Source organism: Garra rufa, chromosome 12 (assembly GCF_049309525.1).
Source record: "Garra rufa chromosome 12, GarRuf1.0, whole genome shotgun sequence".
In the NCBI taxonomy this organism is placed as follows: domain Eukaryota; kingdom Metazoa; phylum Chordata; class Actinopteri; order Cypriniformes; family Cyprinidae; genus Garra; species Garra rufa.
In genome coordinates, this window is record NC_133372.1 from 46,914,695 (window position 1) to 46,938,325 (window position 23,631).

The 23,631-nt window shown below is 36.3% G+C and overlaps 1 protein-coding gene across 1 annotated transcript in view; it reads left to right on the forward strand.

Moving 5' to 3' along the window:
* Positions 1–138: 138 nt before the first annotated feature.
* Positions 139–23,631, forward strand: part of arhgap40 (Rho GTPase activating protein 40) — a 26,840-nt gene continuing 3,347 nt past the window's right edge. The window contains exons 1-12 of the mRNA XM_073852410.1: positions 139–679; positions 9,755–9,945; positions 10,027–10,247; positions 12,392–12,470; positions 14,749–14,900; positions 17,136–17,301; positions 17,384–17,475; positions 18,812–18,889; positions 19,266–19,425; positions 20,757–20,839; positions 22,351–22,560; positions 22,646–22,789. Coding sequence (XP_073708511.1) covers positions 471–679; positions 9,755–9,945; positions 10,027–10,247; positions 12,392–12,470; positions 14,749–14,900; positions 17,136–17,301; positions 17,384–17,475; positions 18,812–18,889; positions 19,266–19,425; positions 20,757–20,839; positions 22,351–22,560; positions 22,646–22,789 — 1,785 coding nt within the window. The 5' untranslated portion in view covers positions 139–470. The remainder of the gene's footprint in view (positions 680–9,754; positions 9,946–10,026; positions 10,248–12,391; positions 12,471–14,748; positions 14,901–17,135; positions 17,302–17,383; positions 17,476–18,811; positions 18,890–19,265; positions 19,426–20,756; positions 20,840–22,350; positions 22,561–22,645; positions 22,790–23,631) is intronic.

Sequence of the window (23,631 nt, forward strand, 5' to 3'; positions counted from 1 at the left end):
AGTCCATTTGGACTGGTTATGTATTCTATTTTGGCAAACAGTGAAGAAACAGTTGGTCTGATTAGCTGACGTAGATGTATGTCACAAGCCTATTATTCCTTCAAACAAAGAGCTCAGTTTTCCTGAAGATTGTGCAAATGCAGGTCATCAGATTATGATCCTGAGCTGTGAACGTCTCGGTTTGATCTCAGTTGAGCTGGAGAAGGTCCATGGAACAGCAGCGATTATTCATTTTGGTTTTGTGTTTAGTTTGATTCTGGAGGAACTGGTTTTAGGCTGGAAGTAGCTTGTTTTGATTGTCTAAACCAGGAGGTATGCGGTGTCTAAATGCTTAGTTAAAGTTTGAGCAGTCAAGCTCAGATAATTGTCTGTGAGTAGAGAGCGTTGGCCCACATCTCGTCCTCCGCTTCCCGTGTTGTGGCATTGGCTCAGGCACGCTGCCCTCCTCCGTCTCCTCTTCCTGTGGCAGGATGCTGGGCTGCGCTGACGTTCCTGTGCGGAGCGTTCTGGCTCTCATGTGTTTACACGCCGAGGAGCTCACAGGCGCTCGACGCGGCCAGCTGCTGCTTCCTGCCCTCCGCGGGACCAGCGGCACCAAGATCCAGAGCAGGATGCCGTGGGGGAAAAGCGCGGGTCGGTCGCGGCTGCTGGGCAAAACGGCTGGACACGCTCACGCCAGGTAGGAGCGACGGAGTCTGGGGGTCACTGGACAGATGTAGGGCTGGGGGATACGGCAAAAAATACAATCTGCCCGGTTTAAGACTATTATTTTGAATTTGTAACATTTAACTAGTCAACTACATAACTACAACATGATTCAAGTAACATTCTCTTTATTAACCATCTAATAAAGTTCAACATGGTGTGAATGTGAAACTAATTAATTGTTAAATATCTTTACGGAAAAGTTGCAAAAAAATGAAATTTGAAGGCAAATTTTGTCTTAAAAATATCCATTATGTTTAGAAATAACGTAAATATTATATAATATTTTATGGGTAAAATATAGACACACTATAAAATTCAAAATGACTAAAATGATAAGAGCAGTAGTTTATTATTAACACACTGCTCTTACTTAGATTTTTTGTCTTGTTTCCAGGCGAAACATCTACAAATTCTTAAATCAAGAAGGATTTTCTAGACTAATAAAAATTATTGTCTTGTTTTCAGAAAAAATACTTAAAATTAAGTGCGTTTTTGCTTGAAACAAGCAAAATATTCTGGCAATGGGGTAAGAAAAATAATCTTGTTTTCTGTTTGAAATACCCCATTGGCAGATTATTTTGCTTTTGTTTTTAAGCAAAAACTCACTTAATTTTAACCATTTTTTTCTGAAAACAAGATTTTTTTTTTACTTAATCCTTCTTGATTTAAGAATGTTTAGATATTTTGGCTGGAAACAAGACAAAAAATCTAAGTAAGAAAATAAAAAAAGGCCTGTCTTAGTATTTATGTCTTGTTTCTAGTCAAAATATCAAATTTTTTAAAATTAAGATGCATTTACTAGATAGATAAGCAAAATGAAGTAAGATATTTAGTCTAGTTTCCAAAGGGAAAATTAAAATGCATTTTTCTTAAAACAAGAGTTAGTATTTTTGTCTTGTTTCTAGTCAAAATATCTAAAAATTCTTAAACTAAGATGCATTTACTAGATAAGCAAAATGACAAGATATTTAGTCTTGTTTTAAGCAAAATGCACTTAATTTATTTATTTTTTTTCTCTCTCTGGAAATAAGTCATATTATCTGCCAGTGGGGTAAGTGCATTTTGTTGCAGTGCAGTAAATGTTTTGTAAAAACATCATGCAAGCATGAAATAGAAACAAACATATTTTCTTGTATGTTATCATTGACAACTTGTCAGTGTGTTTAAGTGTAAAGTTTGATAATATTTTTATTCAAAACTGTGATTCCTTTCCTGAAAATAAAATCATGGCAAAACATTACATTCAATAAAATCTCATAACAAATCATCCAGCCCTAACTGAACGTCGGTCTACTAGTTAACCTGCTCTTGAAGTTACTAACATCTGGACATGAATTGAGACTGAATCTCCGTATTTGGTTTTGGAAACAGGTTAAACGCTACAGAAATGATGTAAGAATAGTAGGACTATGGATCAAACACTGCATGACTCATTTTCTTGCATAACTCGTAAACCTGATTGGCGGTTCACATTACTTAACGGTTGAACTCTGCAAACTATAAGAAGCTTTGCCAGTGCAATCTGGATTAAGACTGTGAGCAAGACACTGTAAGTGAGTGTGAAGCAGATTACAGGGCTGCTGAGGAGAAACTAAAGCTACTCAAGATGATAACCGTCTCAGTCGTCTGACTCCAGCTCAGTTTTTGTCATGTTGGAATAAAAATCTGAATCAAAAGCCTCATCTTAAACACCTTTAAAGTTTGAGATAATCAGAACAAGTACTGTACTGTGCAAAGCCATGAAATCTCTGTGGACTGAATCATTTTAGTAAATCTATTTGTTCAGATGTTTATATAAATGCACCGGTTCATGAATTCACTGGTTGAGTCACGCATTCATTTGCTGCATGTCTTCTTTGTACAGAAATATTTAGTGAATGCCGCTGTTTATTAGCATCACTGCAAAGTATCACTTTTTGTCCTGTTTCCAGCCAAAATATCTAAAAATTCTTAAATCAAGAACTAAAAATGATTGTCCTGTTTTCAGAGAAAATAAGTCAAAATTAAGTGAGTTTTTGCATTAAATCATTTACACTAAACACAACAGACATAAAAAAGGCTTACTTTCTGGTCAAAATATCTAAACGTTTTTAAATTAAGATGCATTTACTAGATAATGGCAAGAAAATGGCATAAAATATTTAATCTTGTTATAAGCAAAATAATTTAGTTTTTTTCCCCCTGGAAACAAGTAAAATTATTTGCCAGTGGGGTAAGTAAAATATTCTTAAAGGTGAGTTTTTGCTTGAAACTAGCAAAATACTCTGCCAATGGGGTAAGAAAAATAATATAGTTTTCTGCTTAACATAAGATTATTTTTCTTAACCCATTGGCAGATTATTTTGCTCTAATTTTAACTTTATTTTTCTGAAAACAGGACAATCATTTTTACTGGTCTAGAAAATCCTTCTTGATTTAATTTTTTTTATATATGTATTTTGGCTGGAAACAAGACAAAAAGTCTAAGCAAGAAAAGCTTTTTTTGCAGAATGTCCTCACCTTGGTTATATTAATTGTGAGACTGCAACAAAAAAACCTATCTTACTTAGTATTTATGTCTTGTTTCTGGTCAAAATATGTAAACATCTCTAAAAAGATACATTTACTGTACTAGATAAGCAAAATGACATAAATCTTGTTTCAAGGGAGGAAACTAAGAGCAGTTTGCTTAAAATAAAACAGTAAAATGATCTTTCTCTTGATTTAAGAATATTTTACATACAACTGGCAAATAATTTTACTTGTTTCCAGTGGGAAAAAAAAAACTAAATTAGATGCATTTTGCTTTAAACAGGATTAAATATCTTATGCCATTTTCTAGCCATTATCTAGTAAATGCATCTTAATTTAAAAACGCTTAGATGTTTTGACTAGAAAGTGAGCCTTTTTTATGTCTGTTGTGCTTAGTGTAAATGCATCAGTCACAATGTTGTGTCCGTAGTTCAGATGGTGGTTTTTGGTGCTGTGACTATAAAAGTAAATAATATCATTAAGAACATTACGGCTAAATTGCATGAAGTAGCTTCAGTATAGATTCACTGTACACTCTTATAAATAAAGGTGCTTCACGATGCCATAGAAGAACCTTTTTTTTGTCTAAATGGTTCCATAAAGAACCTTTAACATCTGAAGAACCGTTCTGTTTCATAAAAGGTTCTTTGTGGTGAAAGAAGGTTCTTCAGATTATAAAAAGGTAAGAAAGAGATGGTTCTTTAAAGAACCTTTAATTGAATGGTTCTTCTATGGCATCGCTGTGAAGAACCTTTTAAAGCACCTTTATTTTTAAGAGTGTACAGTGGACTGCCTTTATCTTGACTGTAGTTTGGTTTGGTTTGTATATAATGGAAGCGTAACCTTTAGTGTTCATTCTGTGCTTTTGTTCTCTCGCTCTATAAAAGTCACCTTATTGTGGCGTGTCGTATGAAACAACAATGAATCTCAACATGTGGATGGAGGGGATTTCAGGTTTAAAAATAAGCTGACCGTTCTTCCGGCATGAGGACCTGAAGCAAAAAAACAAGCCTGATTGTCTTCATTCCATCAGCAGAAGAGAGTTTGATTCAGATGATGTGTGTAACTCAAACTGTGTAGCATTTCTCTAGTTTTAATGCACATTTAATCACTACTAGCAGCTGAGATTAAACAGAACAATGAAATGTCTATCTGCGTCATTCAGCTTCCTGTTAGCGTTAGCCAGGAGATTCTTTAAATGCACCATTGACAGATTTAATGAGTGATGACAGACCTGTGTCCGCCTCTCTGCTCATTAAAGACACGAGAATGTCTAACATCTAAACACACACGTCTGTGTGCTTTTGTACATCAACATCAGTGTTTTCAGGGTGACATTTACATTCATGCATTTGCATGCACTTTTATCCAAAGCAACTTGCATTGCATTCAAACTGAACATCTGATCAGTTCCTGCTTTCCCTGGGAATCAAACCCATGACTCTACTGTTTGTCCTATGGGAATGCTGTATGTGTTTATGCATAAGAGAAAGTGTCTATTTTTGGTTTTTAAATGGTAAATATTGCATCTGTCAACTGGTATCAGCTCATAAATAATGCATGAATAGCAGTTATAAAAAAATGACACATACAGTTTTAGATTGTCTATCAGAGAGTTCAGATGTTACCCATCTGCAGAAAGAGCCACAGAAGGTTTCTTTCAGAAATGTCTACACATCCTGCTCCTTCTGTGTCTGTTTATGACATATTTTGTCTAATATGTGACACTGGACTACAAAACCATCATATGGGTACATATTTTAAAATCTGAGAGCTAATTAAATAATATTTGAATATAGTGCCTTGCAAAATTATTCATACCCCTTAATTTTTTTTACCCAAAAAAGGTGCTTCAACTATGTACTGAGTTAAGGGTATGAATACTTATGCAATCTACTTATTTCAGTGTTTTATTTTTAATAAATTTGCACAAATGTTAAAAAACTATTTTTTGCTTTGCCATTATGGAGTAGGGAGTGTAGATTGATGTGGGGAAAAAAGTAATTTAAAGTAGTTTAACATAAGGCAGCAACATAACAAAATGTGAAAAAATGAAGGGGTATGAATAATTTCACAAGGCACTGTATTTCAAATATTTGAGATATAACCATTTGAAAATCTGCAATCTGAGGGTGCAAAAAAAAAAAATGAGAAAATTGCCTTTAAAATTGTCCAAATTAAGTTCTTAGTAATGCATATTACTAATCAAAAATTAAGTTTTGATATATTTACAGTAGGACATTTACAAAATATCTTCATGGAACATGATCTTTACTTAATATCCAAATGATTTTTGGCATAGAAGAAAAATCGATAATTTTGACCCTTACAATGTATTTTAGGCTATTTCTACAAATATACCTATGCTACTTAAGGTTTTGTGCTTTTTTGTGAAGACAAACATGCATAGTGTGTGAATGGTCAGTTTTTTAGTATTTTAATAAATGTGACCCTGGACCACAAAACCAGTCAAAAGAGTCTATTTTTTTAAAATATTTTTAGATAATATTTGGCCAAGATGCAACTATTTGAAAATCTGGAATTTGAGGGTGCAAAAAAATCAAAATATTGAGAAAATCACATTTAAAGATGTCTAAATGAAGTTCTTAGCAGTGCATATTACTAATCAACAATTACGGCAGGAGATTTATAAAATATCTTCATGGAACATGATCTTTATTTAATATCCTGATGATTTTTAGCATAAAAGAAAAATCGATAATTTTGACTCATACAATGTATTTTTGGCTATTGCTACAAACATACCTGTGCTACTCAAGACTGGTTTGGCCTCCAGTGTCACACATGATGTTTTTCTGCTGATATGACTGAAGTGCTCAATTATTTGGTTTAAATCTTTAGAATTGAAGTGTTAGAAAATGCAACTAGCTGTCAGCAAATAAATGCTGGTAAATCACTGTTTGTAGAAACCGTGTCCTTAACAACTGAAAATGACTGCTTAAGCAAGAGTGAAACAACCTGACACCTGAATAGAAGAAGCTGCTTGATCTAACAGCAGATCTTCACCTGTTTGAGATCAAACCTGGTCTGACTGATGCTCATAATGCTGCCTGATCTACTATTAAGGCCTTTGTTTTGACGAGTCACATGTAGTTTAGAGGTTACAGATTATTCCTATAAGATCTATTTATGGTTTGTTTATGTGTCCGACTATGAATGGCATGTAGTATGTGTTCATGAGCAGCAGGGTGTGCCCTAGATAGGCATGTTTAGGTGTCATGATGAGGTGTTGCTGCTTTCCCTCCCATCCCAGCACAGACACACACACACACACACACACACACACACACACACACACACAGAGACACACACACACACACACACACAGAGACACAGAGATTAAAAGTACTGCATAAGAGCAGTGAGCAATAGACGAGACAATGAGCAACTGATAAGAAGAACTGATCTAAGGAGCTGGAGATACGTCCATGCACATCTTCTGTCTGATGGACATTTCTACACTCAAAACTGGAAAAGTGGAGCATAAAAAAACAGCAAATCGAGGAAAAGAGATGTGATTAGCAAACGTGTGTCAGAGGAATAATCTCAATATTGAAGCAGAGGAGGAGTTTTATTATTCAGGACTGTAAGTGAGAATGTATTGTATGGATATAAAACCGCGTTTGGTTCGATCTAAACCCGTCCTGCACGGGAATCTGTATCGACCGAGACGCTTCCTTCTCCATCCGCAAACCAAAACTCACCCGATTACCAGGTAAAGTCGGGACTAAACCGCCTTGTGAATGTGCTCATATGTGTGATAGATCTGCTTCATTATCAAATCATAACTGATGATTTTAATAACTACTGTCAGATTAATCATTACGCCATGAAATTGGTTCTTTATCAGTATCTTTGTTTTACAGTATAAATATCTGAGTCTGAAAAGTGAACTTGTTTTCCTCTTGAAAGTCGATTTTATGACTCCGTAGATCTCAGAGCGTTTGATGGATTGGACTGTTGTTTAACAACATACCGATTGTTCAGCTGACGCAACGTCTTTGTAAAATAACTTTCCTTACACAAACACTGTGAAAATTCCACTGCAAAAATGCTTTTCTTACTTAGATTTCTTGTCGTTTCCAGCCGGAACATCTAAAAATTCTTAAATCAAGAAGGGTCTAGACAAGTAAAAAGTATTTTCTTGATTTCAGAAAAAAACAAGTCAAAATTGAGTGCATTTTTGCTTGAAACAAGCAAAATTATCTGCCAATGGGGTAAGAAAAATAATCTTGTTTTCTGTTTGACAAAAGATTTTTTGCTTACCCCATTGGCAGATTATTTTGCTTGTTCTAAGCAAAAACTCACTTAATTTGACTTGTTATTTTTGAAAACAAGATCATTTTTACTTAAAACAACAAAACATAAACAAAAAATACTTGTAAGAAAAGCATTTATTGCAGTGTCTACAATCTAAAGACTCTCAGCCTTGTTTTCATCCATGTTAATTATATTATGACATCTAATCTGATTCTATTGCCATCTATTTGTTTAGAAACTTAATTTTGATACATTTCTCAGAAACAGTTCTTCTGTCAATTTGCATCTCTAGTAAATGTGTCTTAATTAAAGAATGCTATAAGTTTGTACTGGAAAACAAGACAGAAATACTGAATAAGAACAGCACTGTTGTCAGGGCAGGCGATTAATTAGTCATTTGGTTTGATTTTAGTTCTGAAATGGAGTATCTTGGGCTGAATGGCCTGGATCTAAAGAACAGATCAGAGCAGAGTAGAACAGCATGTTCTGTGTTTTAGTGTTTTTACTCTGTTCTTTACTCTGTATCTCTATTAAAACCCACATCAGTTGCAGGATGTCTTAAAGAACATCAAATTTGCTTCTACAGATGTTGTGTTTTGAATATCTAACATGTTGTGAAATGAGTTTAACACACTGCAGAAGTCGACTGACATGTTTCCACAGGTGTCCAACAGGTTTCAGCATTGAGTTAATCACAGCAGTTTAACAGAAACCGGTTTTATACCAGGCGCCCCTCACTGACGGCCACTTAGTATCTATTACCAGAAACTCATTAGCACTTCAACGAAACGAACGAAAATTCTTAAATCAAGAAGGATTCTCTAGATGAGTAAAAATTATTGTCTTGTATTCAGAAAAAAAAGTCAAAATGAAGTGCATTTTTGCTTAAAACATGCAAAATAATCTGCCAATGGGGTAAGCAAAATATTCTTGTTTTGTCTGTTTGAAAAAAGATTTTGACTTGTTTTTTCTGAAAACAATAAAATGATTTTTACTGGTCTAGAAAATCCTTCTTGATTTAAGAATTTTTAGATATTTTGTCTGGAAACAAGACAAAAAATCTAAGCTAGAAAAGCATTTTTACTAGGGCCGGGACTCGATTAAAAAATTTAATCTAATTAATTAGAGGCTTTGTAATTAATTAATCGAAATTAATCGCATTTTAATCGCACATAAATATTTGACCTGAGAACAGTGAGAAGTAAGTTTTTTTATATGGATTTTTATTATACCATTGAATAATGACTGAATACATAAGCTTAAGCAACAAAATATTGTTTATTTTTGTTCAACCAAGTCCAACAGACCAGTGCAATATTGCCATTAAGTGTAGCAATAGGCTCGATGTGATGTGCTGTGGTTTAACGGACGCTCTGTTGCTTAGTTACCTGAATCCTGTCACTGTTTAAACTGCCTTGTCAATCATCACAGTTAACATTATCTACATTTCGTTTAATTTAATTTCCTACCGTATTAGAGAGAAATGAAGAGGCACGTTCTTTAACGAGTCTTTCATGCCGAGAACTTTGCTCTTGTGTTTGCTTAATTATGCATTTAAACGTTAATGACCAAACCTATCATTATAAATGTTGCTGCACATGGAATATAACGCAGATAACATTTAAAAAATATTTTTTATCAGGTTACACACTGATTATTTATCACTCAAACCCCTTTCTCTACCTGTCCGTTGGTCACGCATATCCTCCATGTTTGTAGTTTTTTTTAACACTTTTTATGCGTGTTTGTAGTTCTAATCGAATCCTTGTTCACGGCGCAGTGTGTTGTTGGCAATATTAGCCGTTAGAGTGTGCATTGATCGTTAAGTAGTAGACCATCCGGGAATCTTTGGAATACTTTTTTAAACATACTGCGATTTGGGACATACAATACTATTAAGGACGGACGCAGCTTGTCTGAATGCTAGTTGGTGCTCCAGTATAATCGGTCCGCCGAATCTCATCCAGTGAGAAACGTTCCGCGGTGCAAAACTAAGTGCGATTAAAATGCGCTAAAAAATTTTAACGCGTTATTTTTGTGTAATTAATTAATCTAAATTAACGCGTTAAAGTCCCGGCCCTAATTTTTACATTTAGGATTTTTAAAATGTAATGCATTTTTTGCAGTGAAGTACTGAATTATGGGGCTCTTGTGTAGAAGACATCTCATTCACATGCTTTTGTCCTGGATGTACCTCCAGACTGATGCTTCTTTGTCACCGTCCTCATCTTCTTCCTCCTCCTGTGTGTTTCAGGGACTGCAGCCTCACCGCGATGAATGTTGAGTCCTGGGCGGACCCTCGGGACCCGCAGCCGGACTCATCTGACCTCCCGACCCCGCAGCAGCCCGACAGGTTGTGTCTGGAGTCCTTCTGGAGTGAAGTGGAGACCATACGGAGCGACTCGGAGCCGGACAGCAGCAGACGGGATTCCCGACAGTCCGAAGGTGAGACCGAGACACATCACATTATCAGATGATGCAGAGACGCTCGCTGCTCAACTAAAGCGCAGTGTGTTTGTGTGACAGACGGTGAGCAGGAGGAGTTGTGGCTGCAGGATGCTGGTTTGTCTCCGCTGGTAACAGGTGAGGAAGAGGACGTGGATAAAGCGGTCCTGTTGTCGACTCTCACTAAGACTCAAGCGGCGGCGGTTCAGAGACGCATCGACTCCTACACCTGCTCGCTACGCAAGAGGAACAAAACGCCACCGCGACACGTCAGAGACATCTTTGCGTCCCCCATAGCTCAGGTAAAACCACACCTGTGTGTGTGCATAAAGATATTTGACAGTGGACACTGCAAAGAATGCTTTTCTATCTTAGATTTTTTGTCTTGTTTCCAGCCAAAATATCTAAAAATTCTTAAATCAAGAAGGACTTTCTAGATGAGAAAAACAAGTCAAAATTAAGTGCATTTTAGCTTGAAACAAGCAAAATAATCTGCCAATGGGGTAAGAAAAATAATCTTGTTTTCTGTTTGAAATAAAATTATTTTTCTTACTCCCCTAGCAGATTATTTAGCTTGTTCTAAGCAAAAATTCACTTGATTTTGACTTGTTTTTTTCTGAAAACAAGAAAATAATTTTTACTTGTCTAGAAAATCCTTCCTGATTTAAGAATTTTTTAATATTTTGGCTGGAAACAAGACAAAAAATCTAAGCTAGAAAAGCATTTTTTGCTGTGGATCCATTAACACATTAAGGGTCCATTCACACAAAACACATTTTTTCCATTTCAAAACACAATATCCCATTGTGTTTCTATGTAAACATGCTAGACAGATGTGTTTGACCGTTGTGCTCGAGTCACGTTTCTTTTGCAGCGTCTCGCACATCTCGCCTTCACATTCTAGTATAACCGCTGTGACTACACTGCAAAAATGCTTTTCTTACTCAGATTGTTTTGTCTTGTTCCAGCCAAAGTATCTAAAAATGCTTAAATCAAGAAGGATTTTCTAGACGAGTAAAAACGATTCTTGTTTTCAGAAAAAACAAGTCAAATTTATGTGTTTTTGCTTGAAACAAGCTAAATAATCTGCCAATGGGGTAAGAAAAATAATATTGTTTTCTGTTTGAAATAAGATTTTTTTGCTCAGCCCATTGGCAGATTATTTTGCTTGTTATAAGCAAAAACTCACTTGATTTTGAATTGTTTTTACTGAAAACAAGACAATAATTTTTACTTGTTTAGAAAATTTTGATTTCTTCTTGATTTAAGAATTTTTTGATATTTTGGCTGAAAACAAGACAAAACAATCTGAGTAAGAGTCAAGTGCATCATGCACATCCCATGATGCATTTATTAAATAAGCAAAATTACATAAGATATCTAGTCTTGTTTTCTTTCTAAATTAAGGGCAGTTTGCTTAAAATAAATATTTTTGCAGTGTTTGTAAACACAAAAATGCATTGAATGGTCACTGTTTTAGCATTTTAATAAATGTGACCCTGGACCACAAAACGATTCATAAGGGTCATTTTTTTAAAACTGAGATTTATGCATCATCTGAATAATCTATATACCGGTAAGTTAGCTTTCCATTGAGGTATGGTTTCTTAGGATAGGACCATATTTGGCCAAGATACAACTATTTGAAAATCTGGAATCTGAGGGTACATAAAATATTGAGAAAATATTTGAGAATATTAAGAAAACAAATATGACTGAAAAATATAGAGCATGATGGCAATGTTTGAATGTAATGCTCATTCGGAGAACGTTCAGATGTTTGTCTGCCAAACTACATCAGATGAAGAGCTCATTCATGACCCTGGACCACAAAACCAGTCAAAAGGGTCAATTTTTTGTAATTGAGATAATATTTGGCCGATAAAATGTGGAATCTGAGGGTGCAAAAAAATTTAAATATTGAGAAAATCGCCTTTAAAGTTGTCCAGATGAAGTTCTTAGCAATGAATATTGCATAATGCATACATTACAGTAGGTAATTTACAAAATATCTTAATGGAACATATTCAAATGATTTATGGCATAAAAGAAAAATTGATCATTTAGACTCATAGAATGTATTGTTGGCTATTGCTACAAATATACTATGCTACTTACGACTGGTTTTGTTCTCCAGGGTCACAAATAATAAAACTATGATTGCACCTCTTTAATAATGAGATGCGTAGCTAAGATCAACTAAAGAGGTAAAGGTGTTTACAGTTGTATCATGACAGAAGGACAGTGTGTGTGTGGAGGAACAGTCAGTCGTGGCATTTGTAAAGGCCTGTATGTGTTCGTGCTCCACAGCACACAATAGCACTCTCACGTCATGTCAGATCATATCAGGCTTGAGTTCTGTTCATCACACACACACAGATAACACATCCCTCATGTGTGTGTGTGTGTGTGTGTGTGTGAGTCTAACTAATTGTTTTCTATTCAGTCGGCAGTTCCTGAGACACACAACAGCGAGCCTGACACACACAGAAACATGGAGAGTGTGACAAAGACACAACGATCAGGTATACACACACACACACACACACACACACACACACACACACACACACACACACACACACACACACACACACACACACACACACACACACACACACACACACACACACACACACACACACAAACTTTTCTATTGGCTGAGAAGCTAATAAGAACCCTGGTAACGATCCACAACACAAGCTGTTTTGCAGAGACACTTTATTTGTGAGGATCTCATTCTGTGATTCCCATTTAGAAGGAAATAGAATGTAGGATGTAATGTTAGAATTACACTGCAAATAAAATGCTTTTCTTACTTAGATTTTTTCTTGTTTCCAGCCAAAATATCTAAAAATGCTTAAACCAAGAAGGATTTTCTAGACGAGTAAAAAATATTTTCTTGTTTTCAGAAAAAAACAATTAAAAATGCAGTGAGTTTTTGCTTAGAACAAGCTAAATAATCTGCCAATGAGGTAAGAAAAATTATCTTGTTTCAAGCAAAAACACACTTAATTTTGAGTCGTTTTTTTTCTGTTAACAAGACAATAATTTTTACTGGTCTAGAAAATCCTTCTTGATTTAAGAATTTTTAGATATTTTGGCTGTAAACGAGAAAAATCTAAGTAAGAAAGCATTTTTTGCAGTGTCTTTACTAATGAGCTGATGAGTTGAAACAGGGCCCGTATTCACAAAACATCTTAAAACTAAAAGTAGCTCAGACCTTCGCAATTTAGGAGAAAAACGTAAAAAAGAATGGGTGACAACCCTAAATTTAGGACTCCTAAGAGTAGTGTTTTAGCACTAAATCTAGCTCCTAAATCTGTCAAACATTAGGAGTAGTGAAGAGTTCTCGTAAGTCACTAAGACCAAATCACAAACTATCCTCCCTGCTGAAAAAACAACAGAAATTCTGATGGTTTTTAATACAATTACCATTAAAAAACATTACAAACCATCAAATTTTAACCATTAAAACCATTCAAAAATAGTTTCCTGTAGTGTGTTTTGGGACTTGTTCCATTAGGATTTAATGGTTTTAACAGAAGGTGACCAATTCCCAGTTCTCATTTTAACCAATGTAATAAATTCTGTGATGGTTTCTATTGTTTATTTCAGCAGGGCTAAAATGGCTGTTGCCGGCAATCTGCCTCAGAACGTAAACATTTTAGAAACACGCTGCATTTATTTGCACACATATGTTGGTTTTTTGGTTTTGGAGGTTATATCTTTCGACTCTTTGACTCAAAAAAAAAATGTCTTCCCTTTCTATCTAAACAATGCCTGATATATGGCACTTCCTATGTTGATTTGCCTCTTTAGGATGAATCGCTTGTTGTATTCCCCAATTGGATCAAAGCGTCTGCCAAAAGAAACAATTTTAAAGTAATTTTCCTTTGATCATATCCTTGTTTTTATTAACAAATTGGGCAGGATGTAACAGCTGTTCTTGCATCCAGTTTGGTTTTCATTTACGTTTGCATGTCTTACCATCAGCCATGATTATTCTACTTCGTTCATTTAAATGCTGTTTCCATGCATATCCGCTAATTGTTTACGAGAAGCACACATGCAAGAGGCTGTAAGTAAGCTGAACATATACTTGTTTACTTAGTGACACTTAGTGCCTGCATATGATTATGGCAACACAATATCATGCTCTACAATATTTCAGTTAACAAATCTCTGACAGAGACCCTTCCTCTATCACTGTCTGCGTAGTTAATAAGCATGCTGACATTATCCATAGCAATGAGCTCAACCTCGCCTTTACTCTTAGCTTAAGACTTCTCTCTATTCCTTAGTAAACGTTTGTCTCAGCAGCTCTGTGAATAGGTTTTAGCTAAAAACCTTTACTGCTATTTAGGAGAAGATAAAATGTTTGGTGAATATTGGCTCTGGAGAGATTTTGGGATGTTCAGACAGATTTTGGGATTCTCCATGATCAAGATTGGAAACGAGTGCATTACAGCATCACGATCGTAACGCTTCAGTCTGTTCATTATTCTGTGATATTTTCAGATCTGCAGATCTTCACCTGTCACATCTATTAATATAAGAGCGTATGTGTGTTTAATAACATTCAAATGCTTCAGATTCAGAGAGATGAGCAGTGATTATACATGAACTCTATTCAGCAGCAGCGCTCATGAATGCAGCACGTGCCCTTTGAACACAAGATGCAATTTCCTGCCCTTTCACATGGAAATCATATTCAAATGGATCAGATAGTGAACGCTTCCCGCTGTCAATGGAAACAGCCGTTAACAGTGTGTGTGTGTGTGTGTGTGTGTGTGTGTGTAGCTGTGAGTGGTCAGGAGACTCAAGGGCTGCAGATGGACGAGATCTTTATCACAGACGTGGCGTATTGTGAACAAGCGGCCATCTTACTGAAACAAGCCAAACTACCACAGAACAACATCAGCCAGTGCAGGAGAGACGACGGAGCGCTGCCGGTGAGACTCCCAATGTCTCTGCAATGATTGCCTGATGCTCGTAATCTCAAAATGGCTTAAAGGTGCCATAGTATGTAAAACTGTATTTACCTTGGCATAGCTGAATAATAACAGTTGTGTACATGGACATGAGTCTCAAACACCATCGCTTCCTCCTTCTTATATAAATCTGCTGTTTGCAAAAGACCACTGAAAATAGCCTAATCCTAACATAACACAGACTATCATGTTATATTCGCAATCATTAATAGTTACGCCCCCAACATTGGCATCGACCAATCATCAGACGTTCTACAGCTAGGTTATTGTGAAAAAACAAAGACAACAGTGAAAATGGCAGATTACAGAAATAAATGTGACAGTGTTTCCCCTACCATTATCTTAGGCACCCCCCGCCTCCCTTGAACGTCAAGCTCGTTTTATTTTCGATACAGCGCCAGATCACAATAGAAGTCATTTAAGGTTATCTTTCCTATGGAACAGGGCTATACATTGTTCTTTTATTAAACAAACTAAATTGCCTTATGTTATTTATCTTATTTACACGAAGGCATGTCATTTCTGTCTCTACATGGTCGCGCGTTTACAATACAATACAATACAATTCATAAAAAACGAATTTACTCTATAGCGCGAAATGCCACGGAATTCATCGATTTTTGGATGAATAAATCAAAAGTTGGTCTGTCACTTAATTCAAATCGCGATATGGACTAGTGTCTGTGAAAACTGAAATGCAAAAAGACCATTCTAATATGATTCCTGCATGTTCCGTTTGCCTCTGTATGTATGAATGGCGGAAGCGCGTTTTTTTTTTTTTTCACTACACTCATACTGAAGCACGCGTGAAGCTCCCGCTAATTTTTGGCCTTTGCATCTCACATGAACAGATCAACTCAATCTCCAAAACTGATGTGAGTGTCACTTTTAACGTTTCATTTGAGAAAACTAGCATCATATCAAACTGTACACAGAAACTTCACGGCAACCTATAAAAAGTAAGGTTTAACATGTAACAACAATATTAGTCTTCTATTACTTTTGTACAGTATAATGTAGGTGTTTATATATTCCTATTTAAATAATTTACATAAAACAATATATATGATAAAAAAATATTACAACAAGATTAACCACTTAATTGTAAAGAAAATCCTACAATTATTATTTAAACGTTTTAAACTGAATATACATTTTTTTCCATGTATTGATTTTAACAGTAAACCTCTGTTTGTTTGGCAAAAATGAAAAGGGTTTATTTTTCATTTGATTAAAATCAAATAAATGTTTATGCTTTCATTTGATTATCAGAAAAATTAAAACACATAAGAATTTCAAAAAAAAAAAAAAAAAAAAAAAGCAAAAGATTGTAGAGCCTTATTGTTCAAAATGTTAAAATAGAGAGTTTTGGACTTATTTTGCACTGAAAAAAAGGTTTTCGTTATTACACAAAGTAGACACTGTGTGATGTTCCAGGTTGTGCAGGAGATGTTAAGTGCAGGGATGAGTTGGTGTCTGTACTCAGAAAGGAAATAGAAAGAGAAAGAAAACAAATAATGCATTCTAATAAAATAAGACGAGCCACTGAAGGGACACGGTTAGCTTCTTGCTAGCACTAGCCTGTTACATTACAGTACATAAGGTTTCACTTACCATATAAACAGAGTAAAGAGAGATGACTGATTGGACGATGGCGAATGATTTACAGATCCTGAGCATCACTAACAAGCATCTAAACTTGTCAAATATGTGGTAAGTACTGCCGCTGTAGTATAACGTTACACAGAGCACATGCGATCTCAAATCTCAAAAGTGAGAGTAAAATGATCCTGCATTCAAACGGCAGATTCAATGATCCGCATATTAATAGAGACTCGAGCTCCGTGATTAAATATATATTTCCTCCATGTGTGAGCTACTGAAATGAGCCGCTCTGTGAAACAGCCAATCAGAGCAGAGCTCCTCATTAATATTCACGAACCTTCCAAATAAGGCAATAACAGACCATTTCATTCTAGGGGCAAATCCTAGGGTTGTAAATGGAGCTGTAAATCCGTTTCTAGAGAATTTTTGCCCTTTCCTATGCCATATACCTTCTATGTAGATATCAGAGAACAATTTAAAATAATGTATCAATGCATTCTATGGCACCTTTAATAATGATAATAAAATCAAAGCAGTGAACAGAGAGGTGCGTGTCAGTCGTCTTACCTCTGTCTGTCTGTCTGTGTTCAGAGGGTCATCTGTCCTCAGTGCCGGTTGGGGGTGACGCGAGTGCTGGATCTTTCCCATCAGGACATGAAGAAGGTTCGTCAGCTGGCTCTGATTGACATGACGGCGCTCTGTGACCTGCTGGGGCTCGAGGTCAAACGACACAAAACCTGCAAAAGGAAAATCCCTGGTGAGCTCCCTGTCACATGTCCACACTCATTCAGATCTGTGTGAGCAATAATCAGAATCCTAAATGTCTTCCTGTTTGTCAGAGAGCTGTTTGTTTGGCGTTCCTCTCGCCTCCTTGGTGGAGAGCGATCAGAAGATCAAACCCAACACTCAGATCCCATTCTTCCTCCAAACAGTACGTCACGACATCATCTCCTTCTGCACCAATTTACTACTTGTTACTACATCAGTTTACATCAATTTAATAAGCTTTTCGATTAATGTGTGGTTTATTAGGATAGGACAATATTTGGCCGAGATACAAGTATTTGATTATCTGGAATCCGAGGGTGGAAATCACCTTTAAAGTTATCCAAAAGTTCTTAGCAATGCTTATTACTAATCAAAATTTTTGATATATTTATGGTAGGAAATTTACAAAATATCTTCATGAAACATGATCTTTACTTAAAGGAGTAGTTCACTTTCAGAACAAAAATGTACAGATAATGTACTCACCCCCTTGTTACCCAAGATGTTCATGTCTTTCTTTCTTCAGTCGTAAAGAAATGGTGTTTTTTGAGGAAAACATTTCAGGATTTCTCTCCATATAGTGGACTTCTATGGTGCCCCGAGTTTGAACTTCCAAAATACAGCTTTAAAGGGCTCTGAAGGATAACAGCTGAGGAAAGATGGGTCTTATCTAGTGAAATGATTGGTTATTTTCTAAAAACATTTACAACTTATATACTTTTTAATCTTAAACGCTCGTCTTGCCGAGCTAGACAAGATGAGCATTTGAGGTTAAAAAGTATATAAATTGTAATTTTTTTGCTAGATTAGATAAGACCCATCTTTCCTCAGCTGTTATTGTTTAAAGCTGTATTTTGGAAGTTCAAACTCGGGGCACCATAGAAGTCCACTATATGGAGAGAAATCCTGAAATGTTTTTCCTCAAAAAACATAATTTCCTTACGACTGAAGAAAGAAAGACATGAACATCTTTGATGACAAGGGGGTGAGTACATTATCTCTAAGTTTTTGTTTTGAAAGTGAACTAATAATGATTTTTGGCATAAAAAAAAACAATAATTTTGACCCTTACAACATATTTTTGGCTATTGCTACAAATATACCTGTGCTACTCAAGACTGGTTTTGTGGTCAAGAGTCACATTTATCCGTCCATATGTTTCATATGTTAAAAAAAAATGTTTTGACTGTGTAATGTTTAACCAAAAGCATAACTGGATCTTCCAGTGAAATGACTCTTAAACTCTGTCCCTCCAAGCTCACGATCAGACTCGCCTTCATTTTGGAGAGCCACACCCACATATCAACATCCAATTAACAACAGATAAACAGAACCAAGTCCCGCCCTACATTTTTTCTGTTTTGACAATTCGTCTTGGATGTACGTCACAATACAGAAGAAAAGATCTGACACTCGTTTCATCGACTATGTCTGACTTTCAAATGAGTAACTAGGAGTCTTGGAGAGTTTGCATGATTGTTTTCTTCTCTCTGTTTCAGCTTCTGTCATTTCTGGAGAAGAAGGGTCTGGATTCTGAAGGGATTCTGCGGGTTCCAGGATCTCAGTCCAGAATCAAAGTAACATAAAACATTAGAATAAACAAGTACTTTGGTAGTACCATGGTATCCATTGAAGTACCATCTGACACCATAAGAGCTGGTCCACACAGACACAAGACACATTTTTTAAAAGTACAACTTGTTTTAACTTGAGTGCCAGGTTTTTAGAAGCATGGGATGCCGTAAAAGACGCAAATGCAACAGTCAAACACGTCTGCTTAGCACTTGTTTACATAGAAAAACAATGGGAAAGTAGTGCAGTGGAATGGAAAGACATGTTCTATTTGAAAGGCCGCTTACTGTACCATGGTACCACCACAGTATTTTTATGCAATGCATATAAAGAAGCGCTGTGTGAGTTTGTTTCGGCTCACAATCATTGTGTTGGTCATAGATGCTGCAGCAGAAGCTGGAGAACTCGTTTTACAGCGGTTCGTTCAGCTGGGACGAAGTCAGTCCGAATGACGCCGCCGCTCTGCTCAAGAAGTTCATCCGTGAACTCCCGGCGCCACTGCTGACCGCCGAACACCTCAACACCTTCAGCGCCGTCAGAGGTACGTGAGGGGATGACAATGGGTCTCAATGAGGTCCTGTGTGTCATTGAGTGTGTTGTGAATCTACATCACAGTAGTTGGACCTTCATCAGAAGAACAGACCAAAATACTCGCTCATTTGTCACCCTGGAGCACAAAACCAGTCTTAAGTAGCACAGGTGTATTTGTAGCAATAGGCAAAAACACATTGTTTGAGTCAAAATTATCGATTTGTCTTTTATGCCAAAATTCATTAGGATATTAAGTAAAGATCATGTGCCATGAAGATATTTTGTAAATTTCTTACCATAAATATATTAAAACTTAATTTTTGATTAGTAATATGCATTGCTAAGAACTTCATTTGGACAACTTTAAAGGCAATTTTCTCAGTATTTAGATTTTAGATTCCAGATTTTCAAATACACTTAAAAAAAAGCTTGTCTTAAATAGTATTTTTGCCTTGTTTTTAGTCAAAATATCTAAAAATGCATAAATTAAGATGTATTTACTAGATAAGCAAAATTACGTAAGACATTTAGTCTTGTTTCCAGGGGAAAATAAACTAAATGAAGTGCATTTTTCTTATAAAAAATGCACTACTATCTGCCAGTGGGGTAAGTAAAATATTCTTGAAACAAGTATTTTACTTACCCCACTGGCAGATCATTTTACTTGTTTTCATTGGGAAACAACTACATTAAGTGCATTTTGCTTAAAACAAGACTAAATATTTTAGGTCATTTTGTTTATCTAGTAAATGCATCTTAATTTAGGGTTAGGGTTTTGACTAGATACAAGGCAAAAATACTAAAATAAGCTTTTTTTTTTTGCAGTGTACACTACAAAAATTGCTTTTCTTACTTAGAGTTTTTGTCTTGTTTCCAAGCAAAAATATTAAAAAAAAAAAATCTTAAATCTAGAAGGATTTTTTGGACAAGTTTTTGCTTAGAACAAGCTAAATAATTTGCCAATGGGGTAAGCAAAAAAGAAAACAAGATTATTTTTATTACCCCATTGGAAGATTATTTTTCTTGTTTTAAGCAAAAATACACTTAAGTTTGACTTGTTTTTTCTGAAAACAAGAAAATAATTTTTACTTCTAGAAAGTCCTTCTTGATTTAAGCATTTTTAGATATTTTGGCTTGAAACATTTTTTGAAAAGCATTTCATTTGCAGTGTAGTTGTATCTGAGCCAAATATCGTTCTATCCTAACAAACCATAAATCAATGGAAACCTTTATTCAGCTTTCAGATGATGTATATATCAATTTAAAAAAATGACCCTTATCGGCTGGTTTTGTGGTCCAGAGACAGATTTATGGATGAACAGTAATGATCATTTTCCACAGATATTGCAGACCTGAAGCAGAAGCTGCACATGTTGAATCTTCTTGTTCTGCTGCTGCCAGAACCCAACAGAAACACACTAAAGGTACAAACCCCACACACACAGACACACACACAGACACACACACACACACGCACACCAACATGTGTCATAGACGTGACTCATCGGCAGCATTACACAAGACAAATTCATTAACACACTGAACATTTGTTGTATGTGTGTGTCGCTGAAGGTCTTTCACACAGGAGTTTCACTCGAGCGTAACGCAGCTCACAGTCAACCGTTTATATAACTGTGTCTCTTTGTGTTGAATCCTGCTGTTGATGAATGTTAAAAGTCACATGAAACGCTCTTCACAACCCAATTCACTTCAAGGGATTATTCAGCCAGAAATCATCATTTACTCTTCCTCATGTCACTTACTTCTGTGGAACACGAAAGTAGATATTTTGTAGAACGCTGGGAACCAAACAACACTGGAGCCCATTGACTTTCACTGTATGGACAACACAAAAAAATATCTTCTTTTGTGTTACAAAGGAGAAAGAAAGTCAATAATAAGAATGCACTGAAGCCGAACAAAATTACACACTGGGCCCAACATGGTTTTTTGTGTTTTTCCCCCATGTGTTTTGCCAATTTTTTTCACCATTGCATAAATCAAATAGCCAATATTTGCCTTTTACAGTTTTGTCTTGCTTTTTGAAGAACAAAATCAATTACAAAACAACAATTTAAAAATATTTACTTAACACTGAACATTTTGAACATTCTAGTAGACATTATAGCCTACCAACAAACCACAATTTAACTTAAAATGAATAAGTTAGTAAAATAATATTCTTTGGCCATTTTTAAGAGCCCCTTCTTGAATCAGGCATGTGTTTCTAATGGACAAATAAATGCAGCCTTGCTGAGCAAAGGACAATGTTAGAATAAATATATTAATAGAGCTGTTATGGAATGATTGCTATCATTATTTTTGTCTTACTTTTTTATTTCTGAATGTTGACTTTTATTTAGTGGTAAACCCACAAGAAGAGCTCATTCCTAGTGTTTGCTGGCAGCAGCAGATTTGTGAATGATTGTCATCTTTGGTCTTTGAACCCTGGCTAAGGAGCTGCTGTCAGAATAAACACAATTGGTGTCTGGTGTATTAGACAACAGAACGTTCTGGAGTTGATTGACTAATGGATGATTTCAGTCATCATACAGTAACCTTTCTCTTCTCACGAAGACATGCGATGCGCTTCTAAACAGTCTCTCGCTGTCGCTGCTTGGAATGATATTTGCGTCTTTCTCAGACAGTTTTAAATGCTTCCACACTGACCACATGTTTGATCATTAGTGCACGCCTCTATTTGATCGCTTTACTTCATTGTTCGCTATCATTAATTTGGCCTTTTCGCTTATTTTTGGTCAAATAATTTCAGTTGCCAAACATTCAGTGCATCCCTAATCTTTAACATATTTGGGGGGAATATCGTGAACTGATGCATGAGTTAAACAGTGATATTTTGAAGTCAGAGCATTGGATGAAATACGAAATGAAAAGCAAAAGCGCTGTCTTAAACTGTGAATGCATGTTTCTCCAGGCGCTGTTGGAGTTCCTCAGTAAGGTGGTCTTGAGCGAGCGGCGTAACCGCATGAACCTGTGGGCCGTCTCCACCATCATGGCTCCAAACCTCTTCCTGCACAAAGCCGTTCCCAGTAAACTAGCAGTGGATGGTCCAGAGAAGGGCCAGGCGGAGCGGGCGGCCGACATCGTGAGGCTCCTCATCCGCTATCAGGATCTGCTGTGGACGGTAAAGAGCTGAAGAAACCTCTGCTGTCATAGCTTGACCACATCTTCCCAAAGAGTTTAACAGTGTCTGATCTGCTCTTCCGCAGGTTCCTAACTTCCTGTTGAGTCAGGTGAGGAAGCTGAACGAGAACAACAGCCGTCGGTACCAGTTCTACGACAAACGCATCAAACACCTGCTCAGGAAGATCCACACGGACAGCAGAGAAAAACCTGACAAGAACTCCGGCGAGGTGAGAGAGAAGACGAAAATAAGGAGCAGATGATCCAGAGTGCTTAGTTCGGTCTGTCAATCTGTTAAATGAATAAATACTAATGTAGATGGAATTAGGAGAGAAAGAGAGACGGGCGAGAGCTGAGAGCGACAGATCGTGAGCGTGAGAGGATGAGGAGATGATGGGATGATCCCTTTAGAGGCTTTAGTCTCAGGAACAGATCACGAGACACACTTACAGGACCTGACAGAACACATGAAGTGCTTAAAAGCTTGTGCTCAACTAGAGATCGTAACATGAGCTTGTGTGCTCTGAAACATCTCTGATCACTCTACAAACACATGGACTGTACAATAAATCGAAATTCAGTTTAGATTTCAATTTCGGCTTCAAACGATTATGAAAATGCAATAATCGAGATAAAACGATTATTGCTTCCGAATCCAATGTCTTTGTGTGCTTTCGCTCCTCTATAACAGGCCAATTTCAGATGCAACGTGACTTGCATAAAATGGGGCGTGCTTGATTTATTAATGTTTATTTGATGTGGTGTTTTTAAAAGCACCAAAGAGAATTGGCTCTGTTCTGTGAATGCGCTCAGAGACGGAGCAGAACACGGACAAGTAAAGTGAACGTTTATCTTAAGTTGCGTACCTGAACGCTCAAATACATGCAAATATATGTCAACATGCGGCGTTTGCTGATTATTCGTGTAAACCTTCATCAGTTATGTCTCAAATGAACGTAAACAGTTGAGAATTAAAATCTGAAAATCCGTTCAGCTCTTAAAGTGTCCACAAGTGATATTCCTGTCGTCTCTGTGCTCAATGTTCATCAAACAACAAAAGACAAAGAATCAC